The 21,306-nt window shown below is 39.9% G+C and overlaps 1 protein-coding gene across 9 annotated transcripts in view; it reads left to right on the forward strand.

Moving 5' to 3' along the window:
- PATJ (PATJ crumbs cell polarity complex component) overlaps nucleotides 1-21,306 on the forward strand; it is a 430,121-nt gene that overhangs the window by 184,425 nt on the left and 224,390 nt on the right. For all 9 annotated transcript variants that reach the window (XM_074380917.1, XM_074380918.1, XM_074380919.1 and 6 more), the window contains exon 27: nucleotides 5,795-5,894. In XM_074380917.1, coding sequence (XP_074237018.1) covers nucleotides 5,795-5,894 — 100 coding nt within the window. The remainder of the gene's footprint in view (nucleotides 1-5,794; nucleotides 5,895-21,306) is intronic.

Here is a 21,306-nt window from a genome sequence, read left to right on the forward strand (position 1 = left end):
TCATCCAAGTTGGAGTGCAATGGTGTCATCTCAGCACATTGCAACCTCCACCTCCCAGGTTCAAGCAAATTTTTTTCCTCAGTTCCCTGAGTAGCTGGGACTACAGGTGTGCACCACCACACCTGGCTAATTTTTGTATTTTTTAGTGGAGATGGGGTTTCCTCATGTTGGCCGGGCTGGTCTCGAACTCCTAACCTCAGGTGACCTGCCTGCCTCAGCCTCTCAAAGTGCTGGAATTACAGATATAAGCCACCACACCCAGCCAGCAACTGCTACTTTAAAGTAATTTGGGGATAAGACATGGAAACCCACAAAATGTGATATCTGGAAGGGACTGGAATTGAAGCTCCATGAGGGCAGGGACCTCATCTGTTGCATTATTACTCTACCCCTATTGCCCAGAATACTGCCTGGCATCATATGTATTTCCTGAACGAATAAAGAATCCTAAAATCAAAAGACATCTCTGGCTTTAGGTTTCCAAGGATCAGCAGAGGCCCTCCAGACAAGTGCCACCTTCTAGTGCTCCACTAGGCCTCCTGATTTGGGCCTTATAGTTGTTTCTGGCCTCAGTCATATGTCACAAAAGCACTGTTTAAAAAAAAAATTTTTTTTAATTCTTTTTTTTTTTTAAGACGGAGCTTCATCATGTTGGTCAGGCTGGTCTTGAACTCCCGACCTTAGGTGATCCACCCGCCTTGGCCTCCAAAGTGCTTGGATTACAGGCGTGAGCCACCATGCCCAGCCAAGAAGAAATTGTTTTTAATGTTTGTTTTTGACATGGTGTCTCACATTGTTGCCCAGGCTGGAGTGCAATGGCACAATCTCGGCTTACTGCAACCTCTGCCTCCTGGGTTCATGCGATTCTTCTGCTTCAGCCTCTCAAGTAGCTGGGATTACAAACGTACACCACCACACCTGGCTAATTTTTTGTATTTTTAGTAGAGGCAGGGTTTCACTATGTTGGCCAGACTGTTCTTGCACTTGTGACCTCGCGATCTGCCCGCCTTGGCCTCCCAAAGTGCTGGGATTACAGGCTTGAGCCACCGCACCCAGCCGTACTGTTTAAACTTTAATCTGTCATTTTTATGTGATTAAGAAGGGCTCCTAAGAATACTTAATCTACCCTATTTCTGGAATTTTGTGAATTCATATGTTGATGCAAAGATCTGACTATTCATCAAGTGTTTATTGGTTACCTATAGTGAATCAGTTTCTGTGCAACGATCTGGTGATCTAACATCAAAAAGGAAACATTTAAGGTAACACTTTGTGGGGACACAGACAATAAACACCACACAGGTGAATGGTTACTATTCCAACCACATCTGAGAACAAGATTATGTAATCTATTGAGGAAAATTCCACATAAGATCCCAGGAAGGAAAACAGTAGGTATATGATTCTTATGAACTTTGGACTGCTCCATTGAACCAATTGAATTTCAATACATGGCAAGGGTATTTGCATTCAGTAAAAACCTCAGTAGGAGCCCAGGAATACGAAAAGTCAACTGAGTTATTTGTCACAAAGAAAAACACCTAGCCACTGCATTAATGTTGCAACAGGAGAAATCACATCAGATTCCACGTCGCCATTACAGGATGGTCTTTTAATGGTTGCAGAGTGCTCTTTTGACTGTATTACTTTTCTCTGAAATTACATCTTAGATGCCAAGCATTATACTACATTCTGGAATGACAAAGCACCTTCACCATAAGAGGTGTTCAGATCAGGGTGCCACATGTAGTGAAATGAAGAGAGTGTAATTAGTATGGGAATAAAGATGTGCCCAACATGCTGAGGGAGCGTCTTCTTTTCAAGGTTAGGAGGCCAGGTGACTAATCTATCCCTTTAAAAATTATTATCATTAAAAGAAGTATTTTTGTGCATGTTATTTTCTCCTTAATATAAAAGGAAGACGTGTTCTCTAGAATCACTGACAGTCAAAAGGGAGACGGTACAAATCACCTGACACTCATTTGTAACAGAGGTCTAGGTTTGGTTTGGGATTACTCACTTTGAAGAGAGTGACTAAAAACTAAACCAACCACCCAACAAACAAAAAACTGGTGAGTAGATCTTTAGTAAGTCTCTAGTTTTGTTCTAGTTTGCCTCAGCTCACTGTTTTTTGACCTGTTTTGCATTATGTAGATTGCAAGGATAGGCAATCAGGATTCACAGAAATACTAGTATTGGCCGGGCGCGGTGACTCACGCCTGTAATCCCAGCCCTTTGGGAGGCCGAGGCAGGAGGGTCATTTGTGGTCAGGAGTTTGAGACCAGCCTGACCAACATGGTGAAACCCGGTCTCTTCTAAAATAAAAATTAGCCAGACCTGGTGGTGCATGCTTGTAATCCCAGCTACTTGGGAGGCTGAGGCAAGAGAATTGTTTGAACCTGGGAGATGGAGATTGCAGTGAGCCAAGATGGTGCCACTGCAATCTCCAGCCTGCGTGACAGAGCCAGACTCTGTCTCAAAAACAAAAAAGAAATACTAGTATTAACTGTAGGTTTCTAAAAACTCTTGGCTATTTTCTAAGTTTTTCTTCAGTGTTATTTCATGTATTCCCTTTCTCCAAAAGGTCATGAACTTTGATTATGTGAATCTGGATTCCTATATAACAATGATTGTGAGTTTGTGGTTTTTGTGAAAAAGAGATTCTTAAAATTATTATTAAAAGGCTTGTACATTTAAAGTAATGTAAATTTAGTCAACTATTTTCTAGAAATTCTGGGAGTATTACATTTAAATAATGCTTATTTCTATGAACCAATCATAAACATATTGTTTATTTTGAGAGATTCACATTAATTTATTAATATACTCTGAAGATAGGAAAATATTTTACATTCAAAGTGAAAGGTAAGGACTTTTCTTTCTCCAGTGCTGATACACAGAGTATGTTCGCTTCTGTCCTGCAACTATAACCATATTTAAATATGCACATTGGAATGCAAAATCCACTGGTTTTATGCCAAGGAGCTGTTCTTTCCAGTGGACCCAAGACATGTTCTTCTGTTTTTTTTTTGAGATGGAGTCTCGCTCTTGTCACCCAGGCTGGAGTGCAGTGGCGCCATCTCAGCTCACTGCAACTTCCTCCTCCTGGGTTCAAGCAATTCTCCTGCCTCAGCCTCCCGAGTAGCTGGGACTACAGGTGCGTGCCACCACACCCGGCTAATTTTTTGTATTTTTAGTACAGACAAGTTTTCACCATGTTAGCCAGGATGATCTCAATCTCCTGACCTTGTGATCCGCCCACCTGGGCCTTTCAAAGTGCTGGGATTACAGGCATGAACCACCGCGCCTGGCCTCCAAGACATGTTCTTGTACAAAAACACAGACAGGCAAACCAAAAGACTAACAAACACATTCTCTGTTGTCTCTCAACCAGTTGAGAATAGATCTTATAGAACCAGTATATTATAGATTCTCATCCCAACTAATAACTCTCAATGGTCAGACCGTAAAAACAAACTCCATTTATTTCTGCTATCAGTGAGAAATTACAAGTACATATCAGAACCAAACTTGGTCTCGTATCAGAAACAAAATCATAGAAGTAGAAATAAAAATCAGAGGAACTGTCAAAAAGGCAAAGTTCTGTTGCCACTTGGAATTAACCATGGGTGCCAAAAAGTCATGTAAATGGACTTAAACTGCTCATGAATTACATCTCTGAGGCATCACAGTTTAATTGGTTCTGGTAGGTGAGTCTGCTCGAGCATCTCAGTGGGACCTCCGAAACTGTTCAACGTATAATTTAAGAAAAAAATAAAAACATGACTGAAAATTATGCAAAATGTGCAGGTGCCAAGTATTTATTTACCTGATTAATGAGGGAACCAGCAAGACAGTAAGCCTGGTTCAGAGAGAGTTAAAGAGAGTGAAGTGTTTACAATTGCTGAAAGAAAGAATGCTTAAGATTCCAATTTAGATACAAAACTGGTTAATGTCTTATAGGGCAATAAAACTGTAACCTTTGGAGTTATCTTTTATACAGGACTAAAATCATTTGCATCTCTATCAGACAAAATTCATATGCAATGACACTGAACAAGAATTATTTGCATTTCTGACATTTTTCTAAGGTTAATAATGCATCAGGGAACCCAAACAGCATGAGTGACAACCAATTGTTTAGTCACTCAGCAAACAGTTCAGGGAGGCCTACGGTGTTCCCAGGACTGTTCTCAGAGTTGAGGATACCACAGAGTTTGTTTCGTTCTCTACCCTCATGGAGGTCAGAATCACCTGGTCTAATTTCACATCCCTTGCTCCAATGGCCTTTGCCACACCTGGGGAGAGCCTGGCCCTGTACATACCCTTCTCTCATGTGCAGCAGAAGGATGCCCCTGGTATCTGGCAATCCACATTCAGACTATAGGGAGACCAGGACGTGCTTATTCTGTATTCTTTTTCAAGAGTATCCATAGAAGCTAATTAAATAAGTCAGTTGTACAATTTTGTCTTAGATATAAAAAAATTCCATTAAAGAATATTCATCTCTTAATATTATTTCAAAACCTGGCTGTGTTTGTTCTGAGTATTGTCTTTGACGTAGGATAACCTGGTTCTGAGGAAAAGGTTTACTGAAAAGAGTTCATTTGCCTTTACTCTTCATTTCACTCAGTTTTAAGTTTCTTCAGCTTAAAAGAATTAAAGAGACAAAGTGATCACATTTCTGTATTCTCCTATTCCCTAGGAGGCATTTTGTATTTGGCATCTTCCATCATCACTCTTGCGTTTTATAGATTTTTGGATGTTCTACAAATGTATAGTTTCTGCTGTGGTTCGACATTATCTTAAGTAAATATGGGTGTGTGCTTTCCTTTATGACTCTCAAATAGTGTTTTCTATTTTGGAGAATTTATTACATGCCTGCTTTCTGTAATGGACCACTCATTGGCCACTTACTGAAGTGTATCCTGCCATTAGTGGTTTTTTCATATAAAGCATAATTGAATGTACTTTATTGAAATCCTGTAGCATAATTCAGTTATTCTGGTTTCTGTGGAGTGCTTGGGTATATCGGCTCCTATTCTTTTTAGCAGCTTCAGTCTCACCATTGAGTTTGGCATGTTTTATTTCTCGCAGCGTTCAAGAAAATGTCTTCATTCTGTGAAGGTAATTTGATTATAGAGTTTAGTTCTACTTTAATTGTATGTATGAACCAAATATTGATGTGCTGTATCATTTGGTAGATGAAATGAATTAATATTTATGCAGATATAATTATTCATCATGATGATACCTCTTTTTGAAAATGTCAAAATGCGTGTTGACCATCTATAAATTATAGATGAATACGTTTTCAGTTAGAAAGTCTTGGTATTTCATGTATTTTTTAAAGAGTAAAATCTGTAACTTCTACAATTGAAGAAAAAGTTTAAATAATTGTAGAGTTAATACAATGCATAGTTTTTACTTTTACATTTATTTTAGAAATGTCTTTCATTTGAATTTTCTGGTTAGTAACAAAATTAAGCTTCCACAATGTAAAGAAAATACAGACAACAGACTTTCTCACCAGAGAAAGAAATGCATTCTTTTAGGTAGATCAACAGTCTTACATTTCTGTTTTTCTGCATAAGTAGGTTTATATCACAGAATCACTTTTATATAATACCATAAGCATAAAAGAATACATTGTATTTGTTTTACAGTCCTCTGATAGGAATGAAGTTTGAGTTCGGTACAGTCCAAATATTTCCAGATTATCTTTTTATGCTTTTTGTCATTGAAGGACTAGCACTGTACAAAAACATTTAACCCTTCTCTCAAATTTCTTCAGAGGCAAGGAACTGCCCCACCTCCAATGAAACTGCCTCCTCCTTATAAAGCTCCACCTGATGTCAGTGATGAAAATGAAGAAGAAGATGCCTTTCCTGACCGTGAGTGCCTTTTCACTATTTAGGGTAGATGTAGAACTTATTAAATGATGTTTTAATGACTGTTGTAAATGATCAGATATAGGGCTGTGAGTTCTTCAAAAATGTGCATGAACATAGGCTAAAAAAGAAAATCTATACCAGGGGCCCCCAAACTACGGCCCACAGGCCGCATGCGGCCCCCTGAGGCCATTTATCCAGCCACCCGCCGCACTTCAGGAAGGGGCACCTCTTTCATTGGTGGTCAGTAAGAGGAGCACAGGAGGTGGCGGCCCTCCAACGGTCTTAGGGACAGTGAACTGGCCCCCTGTGTAAAAAGTCTGGGGACTGCCGGGCGCGGTGGCTCAAGCCTGTAATCCCAGCACTTTGGGAGGCCGAGGCGGGTGGATCACGAGGTCGAGAGATCGAGACCATCCTGGTCAACATGGTGAAACCCCATCTCTACTAAAAATACAAAAAATTAGCTGGGCATGGTGGTGCGTGCCTGTAATCCCAGCTACTCAGGAGGCTGAGGCAGGAGAATTGCCTGAACCCAGGAGGCGGAGGTTGCGGTGAGCCGAGATCGCGCCATTGCACTCCAGCCTGGGTAACAAGAGCGAAACTCCGTCTCAAAAAAAAAAAAAAAAAAAAAAGTCTGGGGACACCTGATCTATACCTTTGAAGCTTTTGTTGTCATTTCCTAAGCTTTTCCCTTTAACACTGAGAAAGGGAATATTGAAGGAAGCTATGTTGTACACTATTTTTCCTATATTATCCTCTAATATTATTGTTTGGTTGTGAATACAAAAATGTTCCGGGTCCTTGAAATTAGAATTTGACCCATAATAATCTGGGTTGGAGGTAGATTTCAGCTGTTGATTACTTGTCTTATTCAAAGTGATGTTGCTAATGTACCAGTCAATAAACTTTACATGATTTCAAAAAAAACAAAGTGATGTTGCTAATGCAGAATTACAGAAGGCCCACCAACTTATATTTTTCCCTTTAAAATTCATTTCATGATTTTCTTTTGCATTAGCTGAATCAAATATACATTCATACATATATTTAATTGTGGCTATATTTAAAATAATTTGCATTTCTTTTATGTATGTATAGTATATACTATTGCTAATATATACCATATTTCTTTTGGAGGTGATGGAATGTTCTAAAATTAGATAGTAGTGGTGGTTGCACAGTTTGTGAATATACTAAAAATCACTGACTTACACAGTGTAAATGGGTGAATTTTATGGTATGTGAAACATATGTTTCCTTAACAGAATGTTTTCCCGACTACCATATAGAAAAGGAATTCAATATCAAAATTGAAAGAGTCAAAATTCTTACTCTAGCAGTTTCTAGAGTGTGACCTTAAATATGCCCTCTTCTATACAAAGGGTACAATAATGATACCTACTTCATAGGGTTGTAATGAGGAGTAAAATAAAGAAATGAAGCCTTTAGCCTGCCACATAGTGAGTCTTTGATAAGTATTATAGCTCCTATTATGGTTATAATAATTATTTATGTTTTTCTTAATATAATAACAAATACATACATAGAAATAACATATAAAATAAATGTAACTTTATAATAATTAAATTGATTTTATAAAAACTTGAATTGCACTTTGCAATTTTATGAAGCCCTTTCTCTTGTGTCATTTTCTTCATGTATTCAGTAAATCTTTGTTGAATATCATCTGCGTTTTAGTAACAGTGTTGAATCTGCTATGAAATGAATAACATCTCCCTCCTTTTGTCTTGATTGAGTCACCAGCCTGGAAGGGATAATGCAAAGGCATGGGAACAAAATGTGCTAAGTGTCCTGTCGGCTTTAGTTCTCAGCCTCTTTTTGGAGAGCTACACATGGTGTATACAGTGGATATGTGTGTGCACATGTGTAATGTATTTCCTTGTTCTGATATCCATATCGGCGCAGCTGCAGCAGAATGGAGCTGAGCTGTTGATTACTCATACTACTTCCTGATTTGCTAGATGGCCAGTATTTGCCCAGTTATTAGGAAACCTGTTTGAGGTGTGCACCTAAAACTCCGTTTTAATCCTGGTTCTACTACTTGCTAGTTGTGAGTTTTTGGACAAGCTATTTAACATCTTCATGGTTTACACTTGCTTATCTATATGGGGCTGAATGAATATCTTATAATTTTTTCATAAGGTCGTTGTGACAATTAAAGAAGAAAGAGCATTTGAAGAGCTTAGTATAGGCAGTGTGATACCTAGTAAATGAACTGGTTTATCACGTACCAGGCATTGTTTTAAAGCCTTTATGGGTATTATTAACTCCGTCAACATACTAACTTTGCAAGGTTCTAATTATACAAATAAAAGCTCAGAGAAATTACAGAATGTGTTCAAAGTCAGATAGCTAACAAATAGTGGAAATGGGGTTCAAACCCATGTACTCTTACTCCAGAGCCTATAACGTCATCAACACTTGCTGTTACTTGAAACTCATTATGGTTGCAGAAATAGGTACAGCTGGGCATGGTGGCTCATGCCTGTAATCTCAACACTTTGGGAGGCCAAGGCAGACTGATCACCTGAGGTCAGGAGTTCAAGACCAGCCTGACCAACATGGTGAAACCCCCTTCTCAAGAAAGAAAGAAAGAGAGAGAGAGAGAGGGAGAAAGAGGCAGAGAGGGAGAAAGAGAGGGAGGGAGAAAAGAAGGAAGGGAGAGAAGAGAAAAAAAGAAAAGAAAAGGCAATCAAAGAAAAGAAGGCCAGGCATGGTGACTCACGCCTGTAATCCCAGCACTTTGGGAGGCCAAGGCAGGTGGAACATGAGGTCAGGAGTTTGAGACCAGCCTGACCAGCATAGTGAAACCCTGTCTCTACTAAAAGTACAAAAATTAGCTAGGCATAGTAGGGCGTACCTGTAGTCACAGCTACTCAGGAGGCTGAGGCAGGAGAATCACTTGAACCTGTGAGGGGGAGGAGGTTGTGGTGAGCCAAGCCACTGCACGCCAGCCTGGGCAACAGAGCCAGACTCTGTCTCCAAAAAAAAAAAAAAAAAGAAAAAGAAATAGGGACAGAGCGATTTGGAGTTCTCGTGTAAATACCACTTTTATGCCTAAAATAGGCAGACTCAGCAGTGTCCTTCCCAAAGTTACAAGCTCATGTGCACAGACACATATACACAGCAGCAGTGGGGTCAGGAAGGACACTAATTTACCTTAAATGCAGAAAAAGATTTCTAATACTCAACCATTCGTGAGCTATAATATACATTTCACAGATTCTCTAGTAGACCTATTTTGGTGTGTGTATTACTTTTCATTCATTTTGTTTCCTAATTTTTTTCCTTCGCAGTGTACAATCCCTTCCCATTTACATCCCATTAAATTTACTGTTAACTTCTCTAGAAGAGTTTGAATTGTATGGAGGTATTTGTTAGGTAATTCACATTTGAAATGCACTTGAGCCTGAAGCCTCTGGCCTTCCTATATTTCATTTTGAAATAGATCCCATGGGTTTTTCTTTGTTCCTTGACTCATGTTAAATGAACACTGCTCATCTGTTCTAAACTAAAAGTATTTGGGGTTGATGTTTTATCAGATTCTTGTCCGAAGACTAAGTCTTTATTTTCACAGTGATGAAAGTAAGACTACGTGACTTTCCCAAGGACCATGATTCTGAAGCGGATGGCCGCAATTTAAATCGTAGGCCTACAGGGACGTGCTGATTTTGTTAGAGGGATCAGAGAGATGAGATGCACATGTTTTTGTTGTTGTTGTTGTTGCTTTTGAGATGGGGTCTTGCTCTGTCACCCAGGCTGGAGTGCGTTCACAGTCATGGCTCACTGCAGCCTCAGTTTCTCAAGTAGCTGGTACCACAGGCATGGGCCACCAGGACTGGCTAATTTTTTTTTTTATTTTTTGTAGAGATGGAATCTTGCCATTTTGCCCAGGCTGGTCTCAAACTCCTGGGCTCAAACTCTCCTTCCCAAAGTGCTGGGATTATGGGTGTGGACCATCATGCCCTAGTCTAAAGCATGTTAAGAGCTGGCTTTGGTAGTTATTTAATTGTAAAGTTTATTCCGACAAGAAATGTTAAGGGGACATTATGCGTGGGGAGACACTGTTTGAGGCGTTGAGAATATGGTGGGGAACATGACTGTTGCTCTCATTAGCTTAGATTCTAGTGGGGGAGAAAGATAAACAATCAGAGTTTAAATAGTGATAAGGACTACGAATAAAAATAAAATAATATAATTTAAAAATATGATTTAGATATTAATTAAAATATTAAAAACAAATTCATTTAAATTTTTAATGTCAAAATTAATATTAAAAATAGTAAAAATCAATTTTAAAACAAAAACTAAAAATAAAACCAAAACGTGGTAACATGAGAATAAGTGCACTGGAGGAAATGGGTATTAAGTAGAATGGTTGAGAAAGGCCCAAATAGGCTGGGTGTAGTGACTCACACCTGTAATCCCAGAACTTCGGGAGGCTAAGGCGGGTGGATCACTTGAGTCCAGGAGTTCAAGACCAGCCTGGGCAACGTGGCAAAACCCATCTCTACAAAAATTACAGAAAACTAACTGGGGGTGGTGTTGAGCACCTGTAGTCCTACCTACTTGGAAGGCTGAGGTGAGAAGATTGATTCAGCCTGGGAGGTGGAAGTTGAGTGAGCCAAAATCATACCACTGCACTCCAGGCTGTACGACAGATTGAGACGCTGTCTCAGAAATAAAACCTAAATGAAAAAGGAACCACACTGCAAAGATCTGGCTCATACAGTCATCCTATAGGTCAGGGATTTTTTTGAGACTGTGAACCACATTAAAATACACTTAAACCAATATAGATGCACACACACACACACACACACAGGAACATGCATGTATAATTGAAACAAAAGTTTCATGAAATATTACTTACCTTTATAATGTATGACTCTTACTCTTTTTTAATTTTATTCTATTTCATATTTTTAAATGTTGATTGCAACTCAGTATATTTTATGACTAACCAACAAGTTGCAACCTGCAATTTGAAAATGCTAATTTCGATCCGTGGCTTTCAAACTTCCTTGTGCATCAGGAGGTTCTGGAAAGCTGGTTAAAACAGTAAGTGACAGTCATAGTCATTTTCTGCCCCCTAACCTCAGCCTTGGCCATTTCTGATTGCTTAAGCCTGGACCTGATCATTTGCATTTATAATTAGTTTCCAAGTGATGCTGGTATTACCACACTCCGATTGAAATGGTGTTTAAAAGCTACGGGAGCCCACAAGTTTACTTAGGAATAGTGTGTAGACAGCAAGGAGAAGCAAACCCAGCACCTACCCCAGGAGCCAGCAAGGAGCACTCTAGCATAAGAACACTTCCAGGAGATTAGGGGATTATGTTGTTTATGAGGGAAAGGTGTTTTCAAGAAGGCTGTCACTGACCTTCAGTGGTCAAGGGTGGAATGCTGCTAAGAAGTTGAGGAAGCTGGAGACATGAAAATAACCACTGAATTTAACAACAAGAAATTGATGAGGAAGAAGAGAAAGAGGATACTTGATCAAATAACTGTAGTATGCGGGGTGCAGGGGCTCACCCCTGAAATCTCAGCACTTTGGAAGGCCAAGGTGGGCAGATCACTTGAGGTCAGCAGTTTGAGACCAGGCTGGCCAACATGGTAAAACCCTGTCTCTACTAAAAATACAAAAGTTAGCTGAGTATGGTGGCACACGCCTGTAGTCCCAACTACTAGGGAGGCTGAGGCACAAGAATCACTTGAACCTGGGAGGCAGAGTTTGCAGTGAGCCAAGATCACCCCCCTGCACTCCAACTTGGGCAACAGAGTGAGGCTCTGTCCCTGCTTCCCCCCTGAAATAATTAGCATAGTAATTACCGTTTAGATTACTGTGAAACTTAAATGTCACAACCAATATAGAGAGTGTGGTATGTAATGGGCATTTATATTTTAGATCACTAATCTTGTATAGTCGAACATATTTTATGACATTCTGGTGTCTATCATAAGAAGTCTTATAACCATTAATTGAACCACAGTTGCTTGAACTTTAAGAATTAGGAAAAAATTGCTGGGCACGGTGGCTCATGCCTGTAATCCCAGCACTTTGGGAGGCCCAGGTGGGTGGATCACGAGGTCAAGAGATCGAGACCATCCTGGTCAACATGGTGAAACCCGTCTCTACTAAAAATACAAAACATTAGCTGGGCATGGTGGCACGTGCCTGTAATCTCAGCTACTCAGGAGGCTGAGGCAGGAGAATTGCCTGAACCCAGGAGGCGGAGGTTGCGGTGAGCCGAGATCGCGCCATTGCACTCCAGCCTGGGTAACAAGAGCGAAACTCCGTCTCAAAAAAAAAAAAAAAAAAATTAGGAAAAAATTAAGAAACAATATACTGCTTCAATGCCTAGCTCTTGGCAAAACCACCATTTTCAAAGGTTGCAGGATTTGTCAAAGGTATGTATTGATGGTGCAGGAACTTTTGACTTACTTTGTGGAAATGGCCTTTCGTACCTAGAATTACAATCAGATTGTTTATCAAGAATTCAAGATCACTGAAAGCATGAAGAGATCACTCAGTTCACTGTTCTGTGGTGACGTGAAAGTGTTTGTTTCTAACTTTAATCCTTCTTTGATCTCGTGACCCAAATTTTCAGTCAGCTCTTGGGAAGATGCTATGTCTTTTTTTTCACTAGCACTTTCAATTTTCCAACCAAAATAAAATGCTGTGTCTTCTCCAAAGTGGACCTTTTACCTCCTATAAGAGTTTTGGCCGAAGCCATTACCAGCGCTCCCATTCCCCACCCTAGAATGAAACTTCCCTTGTTTGTTATGTCTCTTCCTGACAATGGATTGACAGACATAGATGAATCTTCATTCCCAGGCTCTCTTGCATTTGTATTTGTTCCTTTACGTTTTTTTTTTTCTTTCTTTTTCTTTTTTGAGACAGAGTCTTGCTCTGGTGCCCAGGCTGCAGTGCAGTGGCATGATGTTGGCCCACTGCAACCTCTGCCTCCCAGGTTCAAGCAATTCTCCTGAGTAGCTGTGATTACAGGCACCTGCCACTGGACCTGGCTAATTCTTGTATTTTTGGTAGAGACGGGATTTCATCATATTGACCAGGCTGGTCTCAAGTTCCTGACCTTGTGATCCATCCACCTTGGTTTTCCGAAGTGTTGGGATTACAGGCATGAGCCACCATGCCTGGCCCTTTACATTTATATCACCGCAGTTTTAGTAATTACATGATACTAATCACAGTCTCTTCAGTACCCACCATGTGCCGTACGTTCTCCCCAACTCTTTTTTTCTTTGAGACGGAGTTTCGCTCTTGTTACCCAGGCTGGAGTGCAATGGCGCGATCTCGGCTCACCGCAACCTCCGCCTCCTGGGCTCAGGCAATTCTCCTGCCTCAGCCTCCTGAGTAGCTGGGATTACAGGCACGCGCCACCATGCCCAGCTAATTTTTTGTATTTTTAGTAGAGACGGGGTTTCACCATGTTGACCAGGATGGTCCCGATCTCTTGACCTCGTGATCCACCCGCCTCGGCCTCCCAAAGTGCTGGGATTACAGGCTTGAGCCACCACGCCCGGCCTCCCCAACTCTTTTAATGCATTCTTATCGGACACACTGAAGAACTTTTGAAGAAGGCATTATACTTTTTGCTGATTTCAGCTTAATGTCAACTTCTTTGGAAAACTTTGCCTGACTCCTTAGTTCAATATAGATTCCTGCATTTTTATTTTATAGCAATTAACTAAATATCATGCGCCGGGCGCGGTGGCTCAAGCCTGTAATCCCAGCACTTTGGGAGGCCGAGGCGGGTGGATCACGAGGTCGAGAGTTCGAGACCATCCTGGTCGACATGGTGAAACCCCGTCTCTACTAAAAATACAAAAAAAATCAGCTGGGCATGGTGGCGTGTGCCTGTAATCCCAGCTACTCAGGAGGCTGAAGCAGGAGAATTGCCTGAACCCAGGAGGCGGAGGTTGCGGTGAGCCGAGATCGCGCCATTGCACTCCAGCCTGCAGCCTGGGTAACCAGAGCGAAACTCCGCCTCAAAAAAAAAAAAAAAAAAAAAAAAAAAAACTAAATATCATTTTAATGTGCTTACTAGATTAGTATCTATCTTCCCCATTTAACGCTCTAAGTTCCGTGAGAGTAGTGACCCTCTCTGTTTCGGCCTGGCATGTTATACAAACCCAGTATTTGGACAAATTAATGGCAGAGGATACATGACTTGGATGGTTAACGGTGGGGATGCCATGGAAATGCATGGTGCTTTGGAGATACTCTTTCTGACAAACTGCACCTGTCTAGTTTCAGAGCATTCTATGCAGAACAGCTGACTTCTCTTGCCCCACATGCCATTTCCCACCTTATCGAAAGGCTTCAGTCTCCTGAGAGAGAAGCGTCTATCTCCAGAAAGCCCTGCTTTGATCACTTTGATCCCAGAGGTTAAATGTTTTTACAACAGACAGGTCTTTCTAACTTGGAAGCATATTCATTCTTTCAGCGACATGTTTAAACTATGGGGAGCAGAAAATTGTGGAATGACTTTTTGTAGCATGTAAGAGAGTAGTCACAAAGAAACAGTGAGAACCACACCGTAGACATGTCTCTGCCTATGCAGATAAGGTCCTAGAAACTCAGTATAACTGACTTTTTGCTGCCACTGGCTTTTAAGGATCTAGCAGAGATATGAATGGAACCCCACACTGTAGGAATCCTACAGCCCCTCCTTTATACTTCAGTTTCAGAAAAGCATGCTCTCTTGGGTGTTTTTGTTTTTCTGCCTTAATTTTGTTTTTCCCAGAAAAGACTTGGCCGTCATATATCATAATGGAATGTTTGGTGTAAAGAGTGTGTTTGGATTATGAAGCATAATTATAAAATTAACCTGTGTGGCTGGGGGTGGTGGCTTATTCCTGTAATCCCAGCACTTTGGGAGGCCAAGGCGGGTGGGTTGCTTGAACCCAGGAATTCCAGACTGGTCTGGCCAACATAATAAGACCCTGTCTATAAAAAATAAAAGAAACAACTGAGTATGGTGGTGCATGCCTATGATCCTAGCTACTCTGGAGGCTGGGGCAGAAGGATCAGTTGAGACTGGGCGGTCAAAGCTACGGGGAGCCATGATTGTGCCCCTGTACTCCAGCCTGGGCAACAGAGTGAGACCCTGTCTGGAAAAAAGAAATTAACCTGTGTACTGCCCAGTGCAAATAAAAATTTAGATTACCAATTGCTTGCATCTTCATGTTTTACGTTAATTTTTATTGTTTTATTTCAATTATTTTAAGAATATGATACTAGCTAAGTCCTTGTGAAATGTGGTTTATTATCAGTTCTGTTAATCAGAGTCACAATATTTTTAAGCTTAGAAGGGATAACTTTTTTTAAAAAAAACTTTATTGAGATATAATTCACATACCATATAATTCACCTTCTTAAAATGTATAGTTCAGTGGCTATCAGTATATTTAGAATTGTTCAACTATCACCACTATTAATTTTAGAACATTAGCACATTTTCATCACACTTCCCCCCAAACACCTACTCATTAGGAGTCACTCCACTTCATATTTATTTAAAATTCATTTCACGTATAAAATATATACACATACATATTTTAATTTTTAAAAAATGTAATTCTCATGTGTTCCCATGGAGTGGGGTGAGAAACCTATCCCAAACCTCTCTCCCTCATACAAAAAAGTTCTATATTCAAGTTTGGAAGAAAATAGAATACTTGCTAGCCCCACTATCCTCAAGAATCTAGCAATGCATTAAGCTCACCTCTCCTCTTCCCAAAAAACAAAACAAACAAACAAAAAAACCCAGAAAGGAAGAGAACAAATTAAATTATTATTTACATATGGTCATATAGTTGTCAGTCTCAAAAAATTCAAAGCCTAGAAAGTATTTTGGCTCTAATAAGTAAGGCTATATATGAATTATACTTTTTTTTCGAGACAGGGTCTCACTGTGTGACTCAGAGAGTGCAGTGGTGTGATCTCTGCTCACTGCAACCTCCGCCTCTAGTATTCAAGCAATTCTCGTATTTAGCTTCTCCAGTAGCTGGTATTACAGGCATACGCCACCATGCACTGCTAATTTTTGTATTTTTAGTAGAGATTGGGTTTCACCATGTTGGCCAGGCTGGTCTCAAACGCCTGACCTCAAGTGATCTGCCCACCTTGGCCTCTTTTCAAAGTGCTGGGATTATAGGCATGAGCCCCTGAGCCTGGCCAAATTATAAATTTTAAATCTTCTTATCAGTATTATCTACTTAGGAAATATGATTTAAAAAATTTCCTAATAGCAGCAACTACAAAAATAGGAAATATTCAGGAACAATGGAATTAGGAATGTAAAAGTCATGGCAATGATTCAAAACTTCCAGTCGTTTATTCAGTGGCATTGCAATGAAAGTTATAAACCCACGCCCCATAAAAATGTATGCAAATACACAGAAACACTGTCACCCATGTGTATGGGGGTGTGTGTGTGTAGACACACACACGCGTGCGTGCACACACACACACACACACACTCAACCTTTTTTTTTTTTTTTTTTTTTTTTTTGAGACAGAGTTTCGCTCTTGTTACCCAGGCTGGAGTGCAATGACGCGATCTCGGCTCACCGCAACCTCCGCCTCCTGGGTTCAGGCAATTCTCCTGCCTCAGCCTCCTGAGTAGCTGGGATTATAGGCACGCGCCACCATTCCCAGCTAATTTTTTTTGTATTTTTAGTAGAGACGGGGTTTCACCATGTTGACCAGGTTGGTCTCGATCTCTCGACCTTGTGATCCACCCGCCTCGGCCTCCCAAAGTGCTGGGATTACAGGCTTGAGCCACCGCGCCCGGCCACTCAACCTTTTATGTATAATTTTTTCTGCTTTGTGGGAGTCTTGAAGCCCATTTAAGAATACAAGGACTGGCCGGGCGCGATGGCTAAAGCCTGTAATCCCAGCACTTTGGGAGGCTGAGGCGGGGGGGATCACGAGGTCAAGAGATCAAGACCATCCTGGTCAACAAGGTGAAACCCCATCTCTACTAAAAATACAAAATGTTAGCTGAGAATGGTGGCACGTGCCTGTAATCCAAGCTACTCAGGAGGCTGAGACAGGAGAATTGCCTGAACCCAGGAGGCGGAGGTTGCGGTGAGCCGAGATCGCGCCATTGCACTCCAGCCTGGGTAACAAGAGCGAAACTCCATCTCAAAAAAAAAAAAAAAAAAAAAAAAAAGGGAATACAAGGACCACTGGTTAACAATCCAATAGTTTCTTTCTTTTTTCGTTTTGAGACAGAGTTTCGTTCTGTCACCCAGGCTAGCATGCAGTGGCATAATTACTGCAACCTTGACCTCCTGAGCTCAAGCAATCCTCCTGCCTCAGCCTCCTGACTAGCTGGGACTACAGTATAGTTTATTTCTTATAGAAAACCATGGAACTTTATTAAAGATTTTAGGAAAAAGTAGAGTACCATGCCATATTCCTGATTGAAAAACTAAGTGTATTACAGATTTCAATTATTTCTAAATTCATCTGTAAATTTAAGGTAATTTAAAGTAATCTGCTAGGTGGAATAGGCTTTAAAAATATATATAAGCATTTGATTGAAAATTGGCTTAGAAATAAAATGCTAGGCAATTTTGAAAAAGAAAGATAATGATGAGGGAGTTGCCTTCTTTTTGTATCTCAATCTCTTCTAAACTGGTGCTTTTTTTTTTTTCCTTTTGAGACAGAGTCTGGCTCTTGTCACCCAGGCTGAGTGCAATGGCATGATCTTGACCCACTGCAACCTCTGCCTCCCAGGTTTAAACAATTCTCTTGCCTCAGCCTCCCAAGTACCTGGGACTATAGGCACCTACCACCATGCATGGCTAATTTTTGTCTTTTTAGTAGAGACATGGTTTTTCCATGTTGGCCAGGCTGGTCTCGAACACCTGACCACAGGTGATCCTCTGTCCTCTGCCCCGCCCTCCTCTGCCTCCCAAAGTGCTGGGATTACTGGCATGAGCCATTGCACCTAGCCTGTATATGCTTATTCTTTGACAGAATTATTCAGCTTCATATCCTAAGGGATTCATTGTCATGTGAATATATGTATATGTAGATATTTATCTCTAAAAAGATGTTTACTTCAGCGTTTTTTAACTAATAGCAATTGTAGTAACATATATTTATGTTTTTAATACATTATTTATTTTGGCTAAGCCACTTAGCCTCTCAGTTTTTGTAGGCATTTGAGCTGGAGCAAATTGCATCTCTTTCCTTTAGTTTCCTCATTTGCAAGATTGGAATAATAATAATACCCCCTTTTCACAGTGTTATGAGAGATTAGAAAAGATAGTGTATATCATGTGCTTATATAAGAAGTGGCACATAGGAAGTGCTCCAGAAATGCTAGCTGCTACTTTTTATTATTATCAATAGTAATATAAAATTCAGACCAGGTGCTGTGGCTCATGCCTGTAACACAACACTCTGGGAGGCTGAGTTGGGAGGATCACGAGGTCAGGCATTTGAGACCATCCTGACGAACATGGTGAAACGCCATCTCTACTAAAAATACAAAAATTAGCTGGGCATGGTGGTACGTGCCTGTAATCCCAGCCACTCTGGAGGCTGAGGCAGGAGAATTGCTTGAACCAGGGAGGTGGAGGTCGCAGTGAGCCGAGATTACACCACTGCACTCCAGCCTGGGTGACAGAGCAAGACTACATCTCGGGGAGTGAAAAAAATTATTCTTCAATATTGCCATTACAAAATAAAATTCTAGTGTAAGAGTATGTTAATGTTTTCTCTAAAATTATTATTTAATTTGTTTAAATTTGAGAAGTCAGTTTTTTGAAGTTTAGCGTGATTAAATAGGACCAGTACCTTATTAACACTGTTTACTGCTGGATTTCTCTGTGCCCACCTTTGCATCTTGACAGTATTACATTTTCTCTTTCAACTGAGATCACTAGTACAGAAAGGTATTTTGGAGTACTTCACTTTTCTCTAATACTTTTTCTCTTCCTACTCTTTATTTTCCCTGGACCAAAGGTAGATATGTCATAGAAGCAATTGTATGTAATATGACTGTCATACTTCCTATAGAATTTTGATGCTATAGTGTTGACATTTTACTTCTACTTCATTTCTCCCAACTTAGGAAGAATACACAGGAAAATTTTTTGAGAAAAATTAATGGTTCAGATGGAATCTTAAAAACTAAAAATTAAGCTTTTAAAGTTTACTTTGTTTAATATGAGTGCTAGTGTGCCAAACATTCCCAACAAACTTACAGCATAACTTAATCTCTATTATTCTGCCTTGTAGTATTTACGTTTTCATGAACATTCGTTGACTCACAAAGGGTATAATGTTGTTTATAAGTTAATTTTTGGCCAGGCATCTGGCTCATGCCTGTAATCCCAACACTTTGAGAGGCTGAGGCAGGCAGATCTCTCAAGGTCAGGGGTTCAAGACCAGCCTGGCCAACATGGTGAAACCCCATCTCTACAAAAAGTACAAAAATTAGCTATGTGTGTTGGCACACACTTGTAGTTCAGCTATTCAATAGGCTGAGGCACAAGAATCGCTTGAGCCCGGGAGGTGGAAGTTGGCGTAAGCAGAGATTGTGCCACTGCATTCCAGCCTGGGTGACAGAGTGAGACCCTGTCTCAGTAAATAAATAAGCAAAGAAATAAAAAATAAAGTTAATTCTCTTAATAGTCATTACCTGTCAACATATTTTCCAATTTAACTTTTTAATAAATTTTAATATAAAAACTAACAGCTTTCTTCCCTGTCTTTATTTTAATATTTTACTCTCCTAGTAAAAACATTCTACTTCAACTAATTGATAGAATTTCAATATAGCAACCACATAGTCACGGAGAGATTTTTCACTTCCAAGTTACTTCAAAAATGCGAACCTAAGTCGTAACAGTAAACCAAATGTCAGCCTTGTTTGAATTATTGCCATTAATAAATACAGTTTTGTTTTCATTCTTAACCCATGCTGTCACCAGATTATTGACCTTGTGCTGCTTCAGTGGTTCCATGAATCATATGTCTTTCAGTTGGTCTTCTGGTGGTCAAAGCCAAATAGCAGTTTTTAACCAAATTTGAAGATCAAAGCTGAACTTTGCAGGGTTCCTAGTATTTTTTAATTGAAAAAAGTGCAGAAGAATGTACCAAAGTACTATGAGAAGGGAGGTTTGAGAAAAAACATAAGCTTTCAACTTTATTTAATTCACTTGAATTTTATGTAATAAAATATGCTTATTTGAAATAAGAAAAACTTTTTTTTTTTTTACAGCTTAGTAATAAGAAAACAACTAACTCAATTTTTGAAAATGAGCAAAAACTTCAAATGGTATTTCCCCAAAGACATCTGAATGGTCAATAAAAAGATGGTCAATATCATTAGTTACTAGGAAAATGCAAACTAAAATCACTACGTAGAATGATTTTAAAGCAAAATGATAGACGATGCAACTGGAACCCTCATACACTGCTAGTGGGAATGTAAAACGGTATAGCCATTTTAGAAAGCAGTTCGACAGTTTCTTTTCTTTTTTTTTTTGAGATGGAGTCTCGCTCTTTCGTCCAAGCTGGAGTGCAGTCACGTGGTCTCAGCTCACTGCACCCTCTGCCTCCCAGGTTTAAGCAATTCTCCTGCCTCAGCCTCCTGAGTAGCTGGGATTACAGGTGCCTGCCATCTCACCTGGCTAATTTTTGTATTTTTTTCTTTTTCTTTTTTATATGAACTGTGGCTTTGCTGTATAATTTTTGTATTTCTAGTAGAAATGGGGTTTCACCATGTTGTCCAGGCTGCTTGAACTCCTGAGCTCAGTCAATCTGCCTGCCTCAACTTCCCAAAGTGCTGGGATTACAGGCGTGAGCCACCGTGCCTAGCCAGCACTTTAAAAGGCTAAATATAGGCTTACTATACAACCCAGCAATTCCACTTCTAAGTATATACCCAAAAGAAATGAAAACATATGTCCACACAAACACTACTCCATGAAAGTTTGTAGTAGCATTATTCATAATAGCCAAAAACGGAAAACAAGCCAAATGTCCATCAACTGGTGACAGAATTTACAAAGTGTATATCTATACAGTGGAATACTATTCAGCAATGAAAAGGAGTGCAGTGCTGCTACATTCTCATTGTACTAAATAAAGGAAGCCTGCTGCAAAAGATTATATACTCTATGGTTCCTTTTTCATAATCTGTCCATAAAAAAAAAAAATTTATATAGAGAGAAAGCAGACCTGGGTTGGGATTGGGCTTGATGGAATTTTTTGGGGGGTGGTGGAAAGGTTCTGAAACCAAATAGCTGTGATGGTTGCACAACTTCATAAATTTACTAAAAATCATTGAATTGTACATTTACAGTGGGTAAATTTTATAGTGTGCAAATTATACTCAGTAAA

Source organism: Saimiri boliviensis, chromosome 11, assembly GCF_048565385.1.
Source record: "Saimiri boliviensis isolate mSaiBol1 chromosome 11, mSaiBol1.pri, whole genome shotgun sequence".
Classification (NCBI taxonomy): Eukaryota; Metazoa; Chordata; class Mammalia; order Primates; family Cebidae; genus Saimiri; species Saimiri boliviensis.